The following is a 19,097-nucleotide window of genomic DNA, read 5'->3' on the forward strand; positions in this document are numbered from 1 at the left end:
TGCATTAAATGAAACAGGGAATGATTCCCAACTGAGCTTTAAAAATAGCAAGTTATTTAATCTTAAAGCTATATTTGCATTTTGAAAGTTTAAGTATGCAAAACAATCTAACACAATAAAACTCCCAAGTGCTCCAATAAACTAACATGACTACTCCTCTCAACTGATGCCTGTCGTTCTTTAACCTCATTGGTAAGGCTCTGAATATTTTATAGCACATTGAGGCTAAATGATAACACATAAATGTTCTTTTCCTACATGATTTACAGTGTCTCACTATATCAACTGCTAAAATATTCTACTTGGTGAAAAGCCTGAGAAGACCAATCTCATAAATTATTTACAAATTTCATACTATTGTTTTACAGATCAAACATCTGATTGAAAACTCTGCATTTTCTATACATTCATACCAATATTCTCCTTTTGCAAAGACTTGGAGAAACAGAATCAGAATTTATACTACTCAAAACAGACCACAGAATCAGCATGTGAAAGGGGGGAAAAAACCAAACAAAACATCTTTACAACTTTACTGATTTTGTTAAGGGAAAAACATGCCTCTGTATGTATTTCAGGCTACTATGAGCAACTAAACGGACCTTTATTTCTCCTCTCCTTGTCAGAAAAAAACTCTAGACTGTTAACTAGAAGAATGAAAGGCATAATACTTGTTGCTATGTGGACGCTGATGGTCCAATCTGTGGATGTCCATAACTGTGTGAGAGAGACAGAGATTTCTCACACCATTTGGATGTGTGTGCGATGTGACCCCCCCCCCCCCCCACTTTGGATCAAAGGTTGCCCCTGGTACATACATGTTTGTTTGTATGTTTGGATGGAAGTAATAAAAAGATTATCAGTGTTCAGATCACAAGCTGTCCCTAGAGTGTTTTGGGTTTTTTATTTTTATTTTTTGAAGGGGGAGGGGTATTATTACATCTTTTTACATGTCAGTTAACTGGAGAATAACTGGAATGAAAAGTGTATCAATCTCAAAACAAAATCAAAAAAATGAAATACTATATTATAAACACACACATGCACATAAGTAATATTGTCACACAAGTACTATATATCTGTCTAAATGTTTGGAAGCTAAGTGCTGCGCTTAGTTGAGCATGAATATTTCCCACCTGGTTCCCAAAATGATGAAAAGTGACAGAACATAACAACTGTAAAATCTGATCACTAGTAAGCAGCAAATTATTTTTTTCAATGCAAATTTGTGGCAAAGGTTATCCTATGTTCTTGGCATCCTTGTTTTAATAGCTTCACATTTTTCAGTTTTGGTACACCTGCAAATAGTTAATTGAAGTACTTTGATGTTTTCCAGCACTCCCATACTTACTCAACCCCAGATTAACAGAGCTCTTCAGGTAGGAGTGCCAACAAAGCAATTTTGGCCCAAAATCAGGCATTCCTGAACAAAATCTCATTTCAAGTTTACCTTCACAAACTGATTAAAAGTACATTTCAGAAATTAAGAATATTTCAAATAAATCTGTGCATCCTCCTTAAAAAAATATCTGATCAACCCTAAATTTTATGAAATAAACAAGTATTTGTATCTTCATATGTAGATATGTCTGCTAAATATGACTATTGTTTTATTGGTTATTAGGACCTCTGCAAACATAACGAAGCAACTTGCACCTCAGTACATAAAAGGGATTTGTAGCATATTTCTTACATGCAGGATGAGTTAACTGTGGTCTGGGGCCGCAAGTAGACCCCAAGCTTTGTATGCTTCCTTTCTTAAACAGACAGCAAATACATATTTTACATTACAAAAACGTAACACATCTCTAAGACAGTTTCTGATGTAGATGCAGAATAATAAATACACAAGCCTAACATGGACAGAAAGTACCCCAAATGCCTATTCTGCTGTATATTTACAAGTTTGGAAATTACAGTATCTTCCAGCCAAGTGAATGTGTGTTAAAATAGACACCGGTACATTTTTGTTCCACACAAAATTTCCTGTAAAGATGACATCTACATTTGTTTTCCTAAACAAGCAAATTATAATAGCTAGATAGGTCATGTTGGGATTAGCCAATGGATTTAAGACAATGTGTTCCATATTGGACGGGGCTTGATCCAGAAAGAAGCCTCCTACACTTGTTAGGAGTAACTACTATAGAAACCATTTAATTGACTTGGAAAATAAAATAAAATAAAATAATAAAAACAAACAAACAGAACCCAAGTAAATGGGTTCTAGTCTAGCTTTTTCATTGATATACTAGTTTCTGTATGAAAGAAATGTTAATTTAGAGGACCAGTCAAACACAGGAGCTACTAGCTTCAGTCTGAAGTGATACAGCCCAGCTGTAGGTACATCCTTTCTTTCCCTCTATACTTTCTTTTTAAAATATGTATTTATCACACTAATTAGAACACATAAAAGACAACACATAAAACCATTTTAAAAGTTACAAAAAATATTGAAAACATTCAATAGAGTTCTATCAAAACATTCCCATCTACACACATACATACACTCCTATACCAACTGAGGTTCGAAACACACTGCATAAATAATCCAGTTTGAGACTGCTTTAACTGCCCTTGCTCAATGCTAGGGAATTCTGCGAATTGTAGTTCTGTGAGACATTTAGCCTCCTCTGTCAATGAGCTCTGGTGCCACAATGGACTACAATTCCCAGGATTCTCTAGCACTGAGACAGGGCAGTTAAAGCCATCTCAAATCGGATTATTCCTGCAGTGTGTTCTGGACCTAAAACATTCACACATTCAACAAAATAAAATGACTTCCTAACATCTACTTGTTCAAAATAGTTGCAACTATTTTATATTATCCCCTTTTACTTATACATGTATTTCTGTCTGAAATGCTATTTTATTATTCTGTCTTTATAATTTTCTATCTTTTATTTATATATATAAATTCTTTACCATTATCATTTCTTCATAATCCTGCATTCCTACTGTTGGTAGGTGAATATTTCAATGAAATCTGGACCCACTCATCATCCATCATGCTAGACCTCTTAATTTTATTTTGGACATTAGTGAAAAAGAATGAGAACAACAACAGAAAAAAGAGTGTCTCTGTCTACAAACAAAGAACAATTATCAGAACAACAAGAGTAAAAAGACTTTTCAGCATCTTGAAGCCTCATGCATAAAAACAGTTAGTTATCAACAGGCCAGAGCAGATGAGCAAAGAAAAGGGGCCCAATCCTGCTTTTCCTAAAAGCAGGTTGAAACCCTACTGCTCACTCCCAAGGAGAGCTGAATATGCAAAGCCTGATAGCATGGTGCAGTGTTGTTGCTTCCTCACCATATACGTGTACTGTCACACAAAAACACTGCCTGCAACCTCCAAGTTCCTCTCACATCCGCCCAGATGCCACCCCATTGCTTGGTCACCCCTTTGATCAGCCACACAATCACATATATGATGCTCCACCAGTACAGGACAGTGGTGTATAAGTCATACATTGGCAAAACGCCATGCGGAGGCCCCCCTACATGCCCCCTTCACCTCCTGTCACTGGCTGCCCCCCCTCTCCAGTGTACTGTCTGGTTTGTGTATGTTGTAATTACACCCACTGGATTTGTCGCACTTTCACTTCTTTGCTTTGCCTTAACCCTGCATGCATGCTGGGGCATCTATATGGAGCAGCAAAGATGTGCATTTTCCACCTCGAGTCAACTATCCCAGCTTCATTTTGCCCCAGTTTTTAGCCCCAGAGCATGGCTTCATTTCAGTTTCTATCTGCTTTAGAGGTGTGCATCGTATAAATGCCCCACCTTCAAAGTGGCTGGAACTCACTTTATTTTGTCCTTGTTTCATCCCAATGATAGCCTGCTTTTAAAACATTATTGCAAGTAGTGATCTTTTAAAAAGTCTCTTTCAAATATTTGTATATAGACTAATCATATCACTAACTTACTTTTCTAGTTTGCTTAGGTAGATCTTATGCTTTCAGCAAATGAAGGACTAGACATATAATGTTTATATGTATATTTCTGGTCCTATGTGGGGCTTGCAAAGTGTAATGACAAGCCCAAATGTTTTAAAAAATGAAGACCAAGCAACAACAGTTTGTAAAATTGCAACAACCTGAACTCCAGGAATGATTACAAAAGCACACTTAAACAGCAAAACTATTATATAAGGCCTTGAAACAGTTCTGGAAGATTGAAAAAAGGGTGTACTTTGGGTTCCAAAGGGATCCACTGCCTATAGATCACTTTGTCTGCAGACTGCCCCTCCTTAGGAGTGTCCTCCTAAGAATATAAGCTGGTCTGGGTGGCCCCTCAGGTATCCTAGAAGAGCAAAAATGGTTCCAAGTAGTATTCTGAATTTGGTTCAAAACACTGGGGGAGGGGGAGTATCACTTTTAGGAAACTAATGATAGCAAAACATATGCCTCATTTCTACATTCCTAACAGAATATTAACCTGAATAAAACTTGTTTACTTGGGCACAAGAGCACTGATCCACCTTTTCATTAAATGCAGATAATGAGCCTCCCCCGAAGAAAAATTGGTTTTGCAAGGGACTTTCCTGCCATAACTTGTTTACACTGTAGCAACTTCATACCATATGGAGAAATAACCTGGCTACAAAACAAATGTTTCAGAATTCATGACCTAAAATAAGAATTTGAAGACCACATCACAATCTTTGATCACACAGTACTAATGTATTAAATAAACAATCACATTACTCTATAGTTATCTGTTTAAAAATGCTAGGTTTTTTTAATTTGCCTACATGGACTAGAATAAGCTAGAACTGTTCCAACAAACTGTGGTTTGAGGTAAGCATAGACCAGATGTTTTTAGATCTGCAGGTGGGTGCTCTAGAAACATGTACAGGGCTACAGTTCTATTGAGATCTTTATAAAATAATTATGGTGTCATACCACTGTTGCACTCTGCAAATGAAGGAGAGAATTTGTTTACTAAAGAAAAGGAGAAAGGCATGGACTAGTCCCTATGGTGCTCCCGTCAGCAAATCACAACTGAGTGGATTCTGATCAATTTATGCTGTGATAATCTAGTACGCATGGTGCAGAATACACATTTTCCAATACTAACTGAAATATATTCAGTAACCTTGTAGGAACTACTGTAAGTAAGTGGAACTACTGCAAATGTCTGAAAAGTGAAGATCCAACTGTTTGCTGTTAAAATTACAGGGCTGCAGCCGCTTGCTACTTTGATGAATAAAAAATCAGAAACATGGTTAAACAGCCTGATGTAATTCAAATAGATCTGCTGCAGGTATTTTTTGCATATTTAAACTATTTTATAAGGCACTGAAATAGCAAAGCCTCACACTAGGCAATTTACAGGGTAAAAATGAATGCCACAAGAACATACTCTGGTTGGTACTGCATTTCTAAAGGAGAGAGTTACCATATAAGAAAGGCCTACATGTAAATTTAATGGAACCATAATGATACTGAAGAAGCCCACATTAATTAAAACTTAAATACATTAAATGTTTGCCATGGGATCATTGCTTTAAAACAGGGAGTGGGCAACATGTGGTCCTCCAAATATTCATAGAATCATAGAGTTGGAAGAGACTGCACGGGCCATCCAGTCCAACCCCCTGCCATGCAGGAAATCCAAATCAAAGCATCCCCGACAGATGGCCATCCAACCTCTGCTTAAAGACCTCCAAGGAAGGAGATCTTCTGAGGGAGCGTGTTCCACTGTCAAACAGCCCTTAGGAAGTTCTTCCTAATGTTGAGGTGGAATCTCTTTTCCTGTAGCTTGCATCCATTGTTCTGGGTCCTGTTCTCTGGAGCAGCAGAAAACAAGCTTGCTCCCTCCTCAATATGACATCCTTTCAAATATTTAAACAGGGCTATCATATCACCTCTTAACATTCTCTTCTCCAGGCTAAACATCCCCAGCTCCCTGAGTTGTTCCTCATAGGACATGGTTTCCAGACCTTTCACCATTTTAGTCTCCCTCCTTTGGACACGCTCCAGTTTCTCCACATCCTTTTTAAATTGTGGTGCCCAGAACTGGACACAGTACTCCAGGTGGGGCCTGACCAAAGCAGAATACAGTGGCACTATTACTTCTCTTGATCTAGACACTATACTTTTATTGATGCAGCCTAAAATTGCATTGGCCTTTTTAGCTGCTGCATCGCACTGTTGACTCATGTTCAACTTGTAGTCTACTTGGACTCCCAGATCCCTTTCACATGTAGTTTCATTCAGCCAGGTGTCACCCATCCTATATCTGTGCATTTTATTTTTCTGCCCTAAGTGCAGTACCTTACATTTCTCCGTGTTGAATTTCATTTTGTTAGCTTTGGCCCAGCTTTCTAGTCTATTCAGGTCATTTTGAATCTTGATCCTGTCCTCTGGGGTATTAGCTATTCCTCCTAATTTGGTGTCATCTGCAAATTTGATAAGTATGCTCCCAATTCTGTCATCCAGGTCATTGATAAAGATGGTGAATAACACTGGCCCCAGGGCAGAGCCCTGTGGGACCCCACTGGTCACTTCTCTCCAGGATGAAAAGGTACCATTCTTGAGCACCCTTTGGGTTTGGCCAGTCAACCAGTTACAAATCCATGTAGCAGTTACCTTGTCTAGCCCACCTTTTACAAGCTTGTTTGCAAGAATGTAATGGGAAACCTTGTCAAAGGCCTTACTGAAATCAAGATATACTATATCCACAGCATTCCCTTCATCTACCAAGCTGGTAATTTTATCAAAGAAAGAGATTAGATTTGTCTGGCATGACTTGTTTCTCTGAAACCCAAGTTGACTTTTTGTTTTTTTTTTTTTTTTTTTTTTTTTAACTTTTATTAAATATTAAAAACATACAACAAAGATTTAAAAAATCCATATCTCAAATATAATCTAAAATAAAAATATAATTATTACAGTGTTCTTCTCCCTCCTTCCCAACTTCCTTGATTACTGACTAATTTTTAACATTATCTACTATTTTCCCTACTGAACTCTAACTAGTCCTATTATTACTGTTGATTCTTTCAAGTTTTCTTAAATAAAATAATCTTCATAGCCTTCCGTATTAACGATTATTCATTATCCCTGTTTTTACTTAACCTAATAAGCTCTAAGTGTTTCTTCTTATGTAATTCTTATACACCCACAGTTAATATAACAACTCTATTTTTAATTCTCCTTTCAAAATTATCAACAATATTTGTTATTGTTATTATTATTTCACAGAGAAGTAACTAACTTTACAGCAATTTTACCCTCACATATCTGTCTGTCACCTTATATAAAAAGAAAAAGAGAGGAAAGGAAAAAAGAAAAAAAAAAAAAAGAACCATTCCTATTTTTACTCTATATTCTATACATCCTCTATAATAGCATACATCTTATCTTCCTTTAGGTTACCCAGATATGTTTTCCAAACCTTCCACTCTTCATAGAAATCTTCCAAAGGTCTATTTTTCACCAGGTGTGTCAATTTCTCCATCTCGTAAATATCCAGCATCTTCCATCTCCAATCCTCGATTGTTGGGCAGAATTCTTTTTTCCAATTCTGAGCGAGAGTCTTCCTGGCTGCAACTAGCGCCAGTAATATAATTTTTTCAAATTTTTTTTCATATTCTATGTCCTCCATCATATTTAAGAGATAGAACTTAACAGTCGGTCCTCCCTTCAATCCAAAGATTTTTCTCATCTCTATATGTATCTCTTTCCAAAATTTCCTTACAATGGGACAATTCCACCACATATGTAAGTAGTTTCCTACCTCTTTGCTACATTTCCAACAAAGATTCCTATTATTTTTAAACATTTTAGATAATCTATGTGGAGTAAGGTACCATCTAAACATGGACTTGTATATATTTTCTTTTAGATCCACACAAATAATTTGTTTGATTTTTCCCTTCCAAAGTTTCTCCCAATGGTCTAATTGTATTGGTTCATTTATATCTTTGGCCCATTTTATCATAAATTCTTTCACTGTTTCTGATTCCAATTCATACTCTAATATTAATCTATATAAATTTGAAATTTGTTTCTGTGGATTTTTAATTATCCTTTCAAATTTTAAATCTCCTTCCCCAATTCCACCTTCCCTCAGATCAAATATAAAGCGCTCTCGAATTTGTCTATAAGAGAACCAATTACTGTGTATACCCTCCAAATACAAATCCTCTTGCGATTTCATTACCCTTTTGCCTTCAGTCTGTTTTGTAATCTCATTGTATGTCACCCAGCCCTCCCTTTTATATTGTTCCCTACCAAAAATAGCTTCATTTGATGATGTCCACAGTGGAATTCTAGGGCACCATTTTTTTTTATATTTTAACCAGACCTTAAACAACGATTTTCTGATAAGGTGATCATTAAAATTACTATCTACCTTTTGTTTATCATATACTAAATATCCATGCAGGCCAAATTTTAAATCTATTTTTTCCAAATTCAAATTTTTTCTATTTTCCAATCTTATCCAATCTAACATCCAATCGAGAGCACAAGCTTGGTAATACCATTTAAGATTGGGTAGTGCCAGTCCCCCTTTATCCACCGAATCATATAATATTTTCATTTTTATTCTGGGCTTTTTTCCATTCCATATAAATTTAGATATATCTCTTTCCCACTGTCTAAATGGCGTTTCACTAACTATTATAGGGAGACTTTGGAAGAGGAAAATCATTTTTGGAAGAATTACCATCTTTATAATAGCTATCTTTCCCATCCATGAAATTTTTAAGTTTTTCCAATTTGTCAAATCTTTTTTAATATTTTTCCAACTTCTGACATAATTGTTTTCAAAAAGATCTTTATTTTTTGTAGTAATATTGATACCCAAATATTTCACCATTTTTTTATCTTGAAAACCCGTATTCTCAATTACATTATTCCTCTCTTCTTTTGTCATATTCATCATCAATATTGCTGTTTTTTCTTTATTTATTTTGTATCCGGCAACCCTACCAAACTTTTCAAATGTTTCCAATATTAATTCCTTACTTTCTACTGGGTTTGCAATCGTTAGCACTAAATCATCAGCATAAGCTCTTACCTTATACTCCTGTTTTTTTAATTTAAAGCCTTGTATCAATTGATTTTCTCTAATATTATTAAGTAACACTTCCAATACTACAATAAAGAGGAGCGGAGAGAGTGGACATCCTTGTCTCACTCCTCTGTTTACTGTACAACTATTTGTTCTTTCACCATTTACCCAAATTCTAGCTTCTTGTCTTTCATAAATTGCTTCAATCCAATTTTGAAATACCAAACCCACATCCATTTTTTTCAGTAATTCAATCAGAAATTGCCAATATACATTGTCAAATGCTTTTTCCGCATCAATAAATATAAGAGCCAATTTCTTATCTATATTTTTTCCATGAATCTCAATTAAATTAATTAAATTTCTTATGTTATTTTTAATCATTCTGTTTGGTAGGAAACCGGATTGATCTTTTTGAATCCAATTAGTCAGAACACTTTTTAACCTTTCTGCCAAAATTGTTACAAATATTTTGTAATCTGTATTCAATAATGTAATCGGCCTATAATTTTTAATCAGTGTTCCATCTTTTCCTTCTTTTGGGATCAGGCTTATATCTGTTTGAGTCCATGTTTGTGGTATCCCACCCCTCACTATTTCATTTAATATATGTATTAACGGTTCTTTGAGATACTCGTAACATTTTTTATAATATTCATTCGTAAAACCGTCTGGACCTGGGGTTTTCCCCGACTTACTTTTTTTTATTGCATCAACCAATTCGTTTAAAGTAATCGGGTTATTCAAAATTTCTTTCTGTTTTTCTGTAAACTTTACAATTCTTTGCGAGTCCAAATAGTTTTTGATCTTTGACAGGTCTACTTTTGGGTATTTGAAAAGTTCCTCAAAATACTCTAATACTTTTTTCTTTAATTTATTTTGACTTGTAATTATCTTATCTCCCTCTTTAATCATTGAGATGGTTCTTTTAGCTTTTTCTTTTTTTAATTGATATGCCAATAATTTGCCCGGTTTATTTGCTGTTTCAAAATATTTTTGTTTTAGAAATTTCAATTTCTTTTCCATCTCTTCCACCAGAACCACTGATATTTGTTTCTGCAAACATCTAACTTCTTTCTTGGTATTTACATCATTTGGATATTTTTTCAATTCATTTTCTTTGTTTTGTAGTTGCAAATTCAAATATTTCAATTTTTCTTCTTTTTTCTTTTTTACCTCAAAGGCTTTTTTTATTAACCAGCCCCTTATAACTGCCTTGTGAGCATCCCAGACTATAAGAGGGGCAGTCTCCTTATCTGAATTTTCTTCAAAATATCTTTTAATTTCAGCATTTAATTGTTTCGTAATCTCCTTATCTTCTAACAGTTTTGAATTTAATTTCCAACTATATTCCTTATTTCTCAACATTTTTAAATTTAATTGCACTGGGCTATGATCCGATAATACTCTAGGAAGTATCTTAACATTTTGAATCTTTGGATTTAAATGGACAGATAACCATATCATGTCTATTCTGGACCACGTCTTATGTGGGTTAGAATAAAACGTATAATCTTTAGCATTCCCATATTTTATTCTCCATACATCCTGCACCTCCAAAAATTGTGTTAATTCGAAAAATTCATTTGGGAGCTTACCTTGATTCTTCCTTATGTTTTTTTCTGAAAATCTGTCTAGTTTGGGGTCTATCACACCGTTCCAATCTCCAAGTAGGATTACTGAATCATTTTCCAGCTGAACTAATTTTTGTTTTAGTTTGCTATAAAATTTATTTTTATTTTCTAAAGGACCATATACTCCTACTATTATCAATTTCTTCTCAGTCTCTTCTCTGTACCTCAACTCAATTATTTCATAATTTCCCTCCTTATCACTATAAATTTCTTTTGCATCATATTTTACATCTACATATATTGCCACTCCTTTTTTCTTATATTTAGAATGTGCTGAGTACAGTTGTCCTAATCTATTGCATCTTAAATGTTTTTTATCTTTTTCTTTTATTCTTGTCTCTTGTAGACAGATTATATCTAATTTTAGTTTTTGCAAATAATGGAAGATCTTTTTCCTTTTTTGCGGTGTATTCAAACCCTGAACGTTCCACGATAAGAATTTTAAATTGTTCGCCATGATTTTCAAATTCTATCTCTCAAATATGATAACAATAGGAAAGAAAACCAGCTCGTCAGTATTTATTAAATTTTAATATAATTTTATTGAAATGAGGTAAAATTTAAAATTTTATAAGTTTTCCCGTGTTGAATTTCAAAATCAGGATAAGAAAAATTATATTTAGTACAAGTTAGTTATTTTAGGTATTTTATTTAATTTAATACTTTTCTTCCCTTTCTTTCTCTTCTCTCCTGATTCTAATTTCCTCCTGTAGCAACTCTTGCTCGTCGTATTCTAGGTCCGGAATTAGGGGGTCTTGCAAATTCAACAACTCTCCTTCTTCTTCCTCTCCATCCAGTTGGTTTCTTTGTTCAGAATCTCTATCTTCGCCTTGTTTTGTCGGGTATTGTGTTTTGACTTGTTTCAGAAATTTTTTTGCCTGCTCCGGTGTCAAAATTCTAACTCTCTTCTTTTTCCACCAGAAGGTTAGCCCCTCCGGGAGTTCCCACCTGTATGTAATCTTCACATCTCTCAAAAAGGTAGTAAGGGTAGAGTACTCCCTCCGTTTTCTCAATATTCTTCCCGGGATCTCTTTTAAAATTCTCAGTTCTTGGTTTCCAAAACAAAAAGGAGTGTCATTATGAACATTTAAAAATGCGTCCCTAACTGATTTTCTAACAAAAAAGACCAGTACGTCACGGGGTAATCCTTTTTGTTTGGCTATTAAAGAGTTCACACGGTACAATTTATCTATTTCAAATTCAAAAGAGGCAGGGTCCCTTTTCAAAAAAAGTGCTATTTCTTCTGTTAATTTCCCATAGAGGTCTAAGTCTTTATCTTCTGGAATACCCCTAATTCTAACTGATTTTTCTTTAGCTTTTAATTCCGCAATTGCTTTTTCATCAAGTTCTCGCTCTTCTTTTGCCAGGATTTTTATTAATTCATTCTCAACTTTCTCATTCTTAATTTCCAGAATATCCACCTTTTGTTTAACTCTTTGCGTCTCTTGTGTTAACTTCTCCACTGTTTGGGTTATTTCTTTCAAATCTTCCCTAATTTCTTGCTTAATTTCTCTCTTAAAACTGTTCAGTTCCTTATTCAAGTCTTTAGACAAATTGGTCATATTTATAGAAAGGTTTTCAATCTTCTCCAATAGCAATTCATTCATATTTATATTCTTACTCTTATCCGATGATAGTCTTCTTTGTTCCGTATTTTGTATATTCTGCAAATTTTGTGTATTTGCTTTCTTAGTTTGGGTCCTTGTATTCATTATCTTCACCCCAATTATTTAAAGTTTTCGTACTTTTAGATATCTAATAATTTCAATAGAGATTAACAGATGATGTAGAACCACTATACAAATAGTCTTATTGTATACCAATTAAATTTCCTTTCAGTTCCTCTAGTTGTTTATCTATATTTATAGATATTTATATACCCAGCTGTTTTCCTATTTTGCCCCCTAAACTAAGATTGTAAAGATGGCACAGTCGAAAAATGTTAATATTTCAATTTTCTTTCTCTATACAACTCTTAACCTCATTATCCAAAAGAAACAGCAATATCATATGGAATTATTACACTATAGAACAAGAGGTAATTAAGATAACTCAAATCTCCTTAAATTAGAAAAGAAGAGTTTCTTTCTTTCCCCTTTAAGTAAGTATATCTATCTCTCCTCCCTTCCTTTCTCTTTCCCTCTTTTTTCCACTATTTTGCTATTAATCTATGTATAGCACAATATCAATATGTAAATAACATCAAAAACCTTAACACTGTCTCTAGTCTCAATATAGGTGTCCACTCTTGTTGTAAACCCCCAAACTAAATTAATCAATTCTTTTTATCTAGTCTCAGGTCCCCCCTTTTATTCTGTCCACCCCCAACTTTATTTATCTTCCCCAGTCTTTATCTTTATTTATCTTACTCAGTCCTTAACTCTGCCATCCCTTCTGCCAGCGACCAACCTGCTATTATTAATATTGCTATTTCTCCCCCACCTCCTGGACCTTCTTATCTCCACCACAATCTTCCCTCTCCGTCCTTTCTCTTGGCTTGTCTATCTGGTCTTCTCTCCGTCGCAGTCATACAACACAGTCCTCCAAATCTGCCCTTCCTGGTCTACTCCACCGGAAGTTGCCTCTTCTGGGTCTGTCTCTCCCTCACTTCCTGGTTCTTCTTGTCTCCTCCTGTAGTTTTTCTTCTGTAGTCCTTCGTCACAGTCCTCCAAGTCCGCCCTTCCTGGTCTCCTCCACCGGAAGTTGCCTCTTCTGGGTCTGTCTCTCCCTCACTTCCTGGTTCTTCTTGTCTCCTCCTGTAGTTTTTCTTCTGTAGTCCTTCGTCACAGTCCTCCAAGTCCGCCCTTCCTGGTCTCCTCCACCGGAAGTTGCCTCTTCTGGGTCTGTCTCTCCCTCACTTCCTGGTTCTTCTTGTCTCCTCCTGTAGTTTTTCTTCTGTAGTCCTTCGTCACAGTCCTCCAAGTCCGCCCTTCCTGGTCTCCTCCACCGGAAGTTGCCTCTTCTGGGTCTGTCTCTCCCTCACTTCCTGGTTCTTCTTGTCTCCTCCTGTAGTTTTTCTTCTGTAGTCCTTCGTCACAGTCCTCCCGAACAAAGAAAAAAGGGGAAGAAAAACCTCGCTTCTCCCTCCCAAGTCAAAACAAACAGGCTTCCAAGGACACTTCAATCAGCACAGCTGTGAGTAATTTCTTCAGAGGTTTGGATTTTTCTAAACCAGTTCTTTAAGTCACGTCCTTTTTGTATATTTAGTCAAATCAAAAAATACAATTAATTAAAATTTAGATTTGATTTATTTTCCCAAAAGGGAAGGAAAAAACAAATAGAAAAACTCGGTGTGTCCATAGAATTTCTGGTAAAGTTTTACCACATCCAGTATTTATATCCATATAATCTTAACAGAGAAAAACAAAGTTCCACTCCATTATCCGTTAATAAGGGTTGCATGAATTATGTCCATCCAGAATCACTCCAAACGAAATTAGCAGTTGTTTAGTCAGTACCTTAGACCAGATCCAAGTCCTATAATTCTTTTCTTCTTTTCTTTATAAAAGTGGTGGTCGCCTCTGTGTGGAGAGCCTAAGGCTTTCCACTAAAGATCAGCCGGGCGTGGATTGCTCTGCAGGCTCTGCACTCCTCGCTTTTCCTCCAGGGCTCCCTCCGGAACCCTGAACTACTCTGTTTCCAGCGCTTGGATGTGCAAACAAGCCCTCCGTCGAGCCCCCTCAAACCCCTCTATCTTAGAGAGGATTTCTAGGGCTTCCCAATTGATTATTGGGGCTCTAGATTCCCACTGCTGAACAGAACGTCTTCAGCACTATCTGAAGTCCGTTCAACGAGGCGCCATGTCACCACCGGAAGTCCCCAAGTTGACTTTTTGTGATTATGGCATTGCTTTCTAGATGTTCACAGACTCTCTTTTTAATGATCTGCTCCAGAATCTTTCCTGGTATAGATGTCAGACTAACTGGACGATAATTGTTGGGATCCTCTTTTTTCCCCTTTTTGAAGACGGGAACGTTTGCCCTCCTCCAGTCTGCTGGGACTTCTCCTGTTCTCTAGGAGTTCTCAAAGATTATTGCCAATGGCTCCGATATTACATTTGCCAGTTCTTTTAATACTCTTGGATGTAGTTCATCTGGTCCTGGAGACTTAAATTCATTTAGATTAACAAGGTATCCCTCTACTATCTCTTTACTTATTCTGAACTGAAATTCCCTAATCTCTGCCCTGTAGTATTCCTCTACTATCTCTTTACTTATTCTGAACTGAAATTCCCCTATTCTGTCCTCTGCTCCATTATCCTCAGGTTGAGCACCCTTTGCCTTTGCTGAGAAGACTGAGGCAAAGAAGGTGTTGAGTAATTCTGCCTTTTCTCTGTCTTCTGTTAGCATTTTGCCATCTTCTCCAAGCAGTGGCCCTACCATTTCCTTCTTCTTCCTTTTGCTGCGGACATATCCAAAAAAAACCTTTTTATTCTTCTTAACCTCTCTAGCAAGCCTGAGTTCATTCTGTGCTTTAGCTTTTCTGACTTTACCCCTACACATGCCTGCTATTTCTTTGAATTCCTTTTTCGTGATTTCCCCCTTTTTCCATTTCTTATAAATGTTCCATTTCAAACTTAACTCAGTTGAAAGTTCCTTAGTCATCCATCCTGGTTTCTTGAGACACCTCCCATTTTTCTTTCTCACTGGAACTGTTTGAAATTGTGCGTTCAGTATCTCCCTTTTGAGAAAGTCCCATCCATCCTGAACTCCCTTATCTTTTAGTACTTCTGACCACGGGATCGCCCTCAATACTTCTCTAAGTTTACTGAAATCCGCTCTCCTAAAGTCTAGAATGTGTGTTTGACTATGCCTGGCTTCTCCTTTCCATTGTATAACAAACTCCAGGAGAACATGGTCACTTCCACCTAAGGATCCCACCACTTGCACCCCATTAACCAAGTCATCCTTGCTGGTTAGGATCAGATCTAAAATAGCTGAACCCCTTGTTGCCTCTTCCACCTTTTGGACCATGAAATTGTCTTCCAGGCAAGTGAGGAATTTGCTAGACCTTGAGGATTTTGCTGAGTTTGACTTCCAGCAAATATCAGGATAGTTGAAGTCGCCCATCACTACTACATCTCTCTTGTTGGATTACACTGCCCAATCAACATAGCCAGTGGTGAAGGATGCTGAGAACTGTGGCCCAACAACACTTGGAGGTTTACATGTTTTCTATGGCACCTATGTCCACAACACAAACTATTTAAAATGTAAAGGATGCTTTTCACAGTACACTCTCTCACATACACACACTCCTGATCCACACAATTGGCTAGTCATTCTATCCACATGGAAAATCCTTGAGAAATTCAGTGTTTTCCTGTATGATTTTTAATATCTTTGCCTGATGAAGAAGCCAGTGAAGCATCAAAAGCATACACAATGTATTTTATGCTTTTGGAGTTGGCCCAAAAAGGTAGCATTGCTTTTGGATTTTGTAGTATTTTGCAGCATGGCCAACACAGCAACTCTGAGTATTTTTTCTAGTTTATCTGCTTTCCCCTTCCCCTTTTCACAGTGTATGCCATTACTCTTTTCTCAGTGGAAGCAACAATATTTTCAAAGCTTCCTCTAATTCCCCCAACAACAAAGGGAAATAAACAATTGTTATAAAACTAGATAGATAGATAGATAGATAGATAGATAGATAGATAGATAGATAGATTCCTGAGAGTAATGAAGCAAAATAATACCAAAAAATCAATGACGTATTTTTTAGAAAAGCTACCAGGAACAATTCTGCATTCTGCTTTGGACCAATAAGGTAACATTACTGGCTGGACATCTTTTTCTAGTCATACCTGTTGCTGCAGCTTCAGGCGAGTCAGTTTTTTCCCAGGCACTCCCTCTTATTTGCCTAGCTCAAACAGACAGTTTCAAAGTAACACACACAATCCTGTATGTTCTGCACTAACACACTGTTGGATTATTTGTCTCTGAGCAAAGACAATTCTCACTTGTGTCAATGTGCAACTTTCAAGCCTCTCTGAAACAAGGGAGAGAGATTGTTCAGGACATCTACAATGCTGGTATCTTTATAAAGAACTTCCTGTTCAATCTTGGCGGGGGGGGGGGGGGGTGATTCACTGACATGGCCAGATCCTAGGAAAAGTTGTACTTAATTCTATTAAAACACCGCAATTTCCTTAGATGTGTACAGAACTTTTTAAAGATGTGTACAGAACTTTTTCGATTAAAACTATGATCATAAAAACATTTAGCATTTTACATAGGGCTCTGAGATTAATCAAAGCACACTGGGTAGTTTGTGTCAATAATTCCTACAATGGCATTATGAGGTATGTAACTATTATCCTTACCTGGCAGCTGAAATCTGATCAAAAATGTCCAAGCTCACATTCTTTGTACCTAAAAAAACAGACCTATTGAAGTATAGGTCCCTTCCCCCACCACTGAAAAATCTGGGGTGAATGGGAGAGTAGTTAACATCTTTATCATTTGTTGTTGTTGTTGTTGTTAGTTGCTCTCGAGTTGGTTCCGACTCATCATGACCCCGTGGATGAGACATCTCTATGAATCACTATCCTCCATTGCCCTGCCCTGCCCAGATCCTGCAAGCCTTTGCCCACAACCCCCCTGACTGAGTCTATCCATATCATATAATGGGGTGGGGGGGGGGACCAAGATGCTCTCACAGAGAATGAAATCTAGATTTAGGGTAAATTTTAACCCAATTTATCAAATATTGTTTAGATGATTCCTTGAAGCTACACAGTTCTATCTATGCCAAAATAAACACATTATCTTGAGCTGGGGTGGGGAACAGAAATTAGCTCCCAAGACACTCACCTTTACCAGTCATCAAAGGGAGAAAGTTCATTTCGGTTGTTGCCTGCAAGAAGTCTCATTGCTGCAAATCACTGCCTCAGTGCAAAGCAAATGATGACAGCTTTCATTCACAACCTCCACCCCTAAAGCCACATGCTTAGAAGAGGTTAAAAAAAAGCCCAACCCACAAACAAAATGCTTACCATAATTCAAAGCCCAACCCACAAACAAAATGCTGTGATACATTTTATAATAATTACTCAGAAGCTTTCAACTAATGGGAACTGTCAGAATTATAAGCAAGTTTGGGAGTGTCATTCATTCATAGAGAGTACAGAGACCACAACAGAGAGATTCCTTTTATTTCTGAATTTCAAGTAGCAAACAGCCTCAAGGACATATGCTTTCTTCCATAGCTTAGAAAGAACTAGTTACAAATAAAGTGTAATATGCAATTAATTCCTGTTTTACATTATAACTGTAACTTTAAAAGGCATAATGTCACTGCTTTTAACAGTGTAACTACAGCTATTTCAGTTACTTTTATAACTACAAGGGTGTAGCCTCACTAAATGGTGCAGAAGAAATATACTCATCCCTCTTCATTTGTGAACCTGGGATCTCCGGTTTTTGTCCTTCGTGTACAGCAAGTGGGGAGAGACAAAACAGGGCACACGCTTGGGGCATGCATGCAGTGGTGTGCACAGGAGCATGCCCCTATTATAACCAATGGGGCTTGAGTATCTGCGATATTTCCGATTTGCGGGGGGGGGGGGGGGCGGGGAATGGATCCCCAGCGAATTGGGAGGGACAAGTGTATTATGTGATTCAAAAGCTGGCCTGTGCTGTGCCTCCTGCAGTTTTAATTTTTGCAGTGTTGTCGATGTTGAAGCAGTGATGAAATGTATATGAAGTAAGCTTGCTTGTAACATTTACCTGGTATAGACATCTCTGACCGATCCCCTCTCCAGACTGACCCCGGGTGAGTGACAGGATCCCAAGGGTTTGGGACTGCAGGGCCAGTCTGAAGAGGGAATCTGACACATCTGTTTGAGAACTCTTCAGAACTACCTCTAAGAAATGTTACAGTACTTTTTAAAAATTGCAAAAATGTAATTACCTCCTTACTTTGAGAACGTTAAAATTACAACTGTTAAATAACTTTGTAAAAGTAATTTTCCTGGCTCTGCTCTCATCTTTTCCAGGGAGCTGTGTGTTTTTGTTTTTTAAAAAATAGTCACACAACGTCTTGCCACTAACCCCCCTCCCTCCTTTCTGTGATGACTACAAAGCCAATTGGTTTCATCATGCATCAGGAGAAATCATGAACTAGATAAGTATGTTGTCCACATTATCTGATATGAGAATGTGCATGTATCATTAATACAAGGGAAACCTGTGAGCATGTGATCATCCTAGCAAGTCCACATACAACCATGCATTAATTATGCATCATGGTATTATGTGTTTGCAACAATACCAAATTACTTCAGAGTTCAATAACTACCTGGCCCTGTTATCTTTCAATATGAAAGCAGCTGCTAATTAGGAGAAAAAAAACTACCACTCTGTTTTCTCAGCATTTAAAGCGTTTAAAGTGGAAGAAACAGACCAGAGGCCACACTACTGGGAACTTTGGAATACC

At 36.8% G+C, this 19,097-nt stretch overlaps 2 protein-coding genes across 7 annotated transcripts in view; both read right to left on the reverse strand.

Annotated features, from left to right (window-relative positions):
• LOC149314491 (liprin-beta-2-like) overlaps nt 1–19,097 on the reverse strand; it is a 183,877-nt gene that overhangs the window by 139,644 nt on the left and 25,136 nt on the right. The gene's annotated exons all lie outside the window — the stretch shown is intronic.
• On the reverse strand, nt 10,571–13,920 carry LOC149314492 (uncharacterized). 2 transcript variants are annotated; one of them, XM_089521231.1, is made up of 2 exons: nt 13,104–13,920; nt 10,571–12,416 (listed from the first exon to the last, which is right to left on the reverse strand). In XM_089521231.1, exon 2 carries the CDS (start codon nt 12,371–12,373, stop codon nt 11,318–11,320), a length of 1,056 nt encoding a protein of 351 aa, XP_089377357.1. In that variant the 5' UTR covers nt 12,374–12,416; nt 13,104–13,920; the 3' UTR covers nt 10,571–11,317. The 2 variants fall into 2 exon arrangements, with proteins under 2 accessions (XP_089377357.1, XP_089377356.1); XM_089521230.1 differs by having other exon boundaries at nt 13,071–13,920.

The sequence above is a fragment of the Sceloporus occidentalis genome, unplaced genomic scaffold (genome assembly GCF_023333645.1).
Source record: "Sceloporus occidentalis isolate IW3139 unplaced genomic scaffold, rSceOcc1.0.p SCAF_4, whole genome shotgun sequence".
In the NCBI taxonomy this organism is placed as follows: domain Eukaryota; kingdom Metazoa; phylum Chordata; class Lepidosauria; order Squamata; family Phrynosomatidae; genus Sceloporus; species Sceloporus occidentalis.

What these genes read in the sequence shown, in the direction of transcription:
- LOC149314492 (XM_089521231.1), bottom strand. Translation starts at nt 12,373, where the DNA reads ATGAATACAAGGACCCAAACTAAGAAAGCAAATACACAAAATTTGCAG.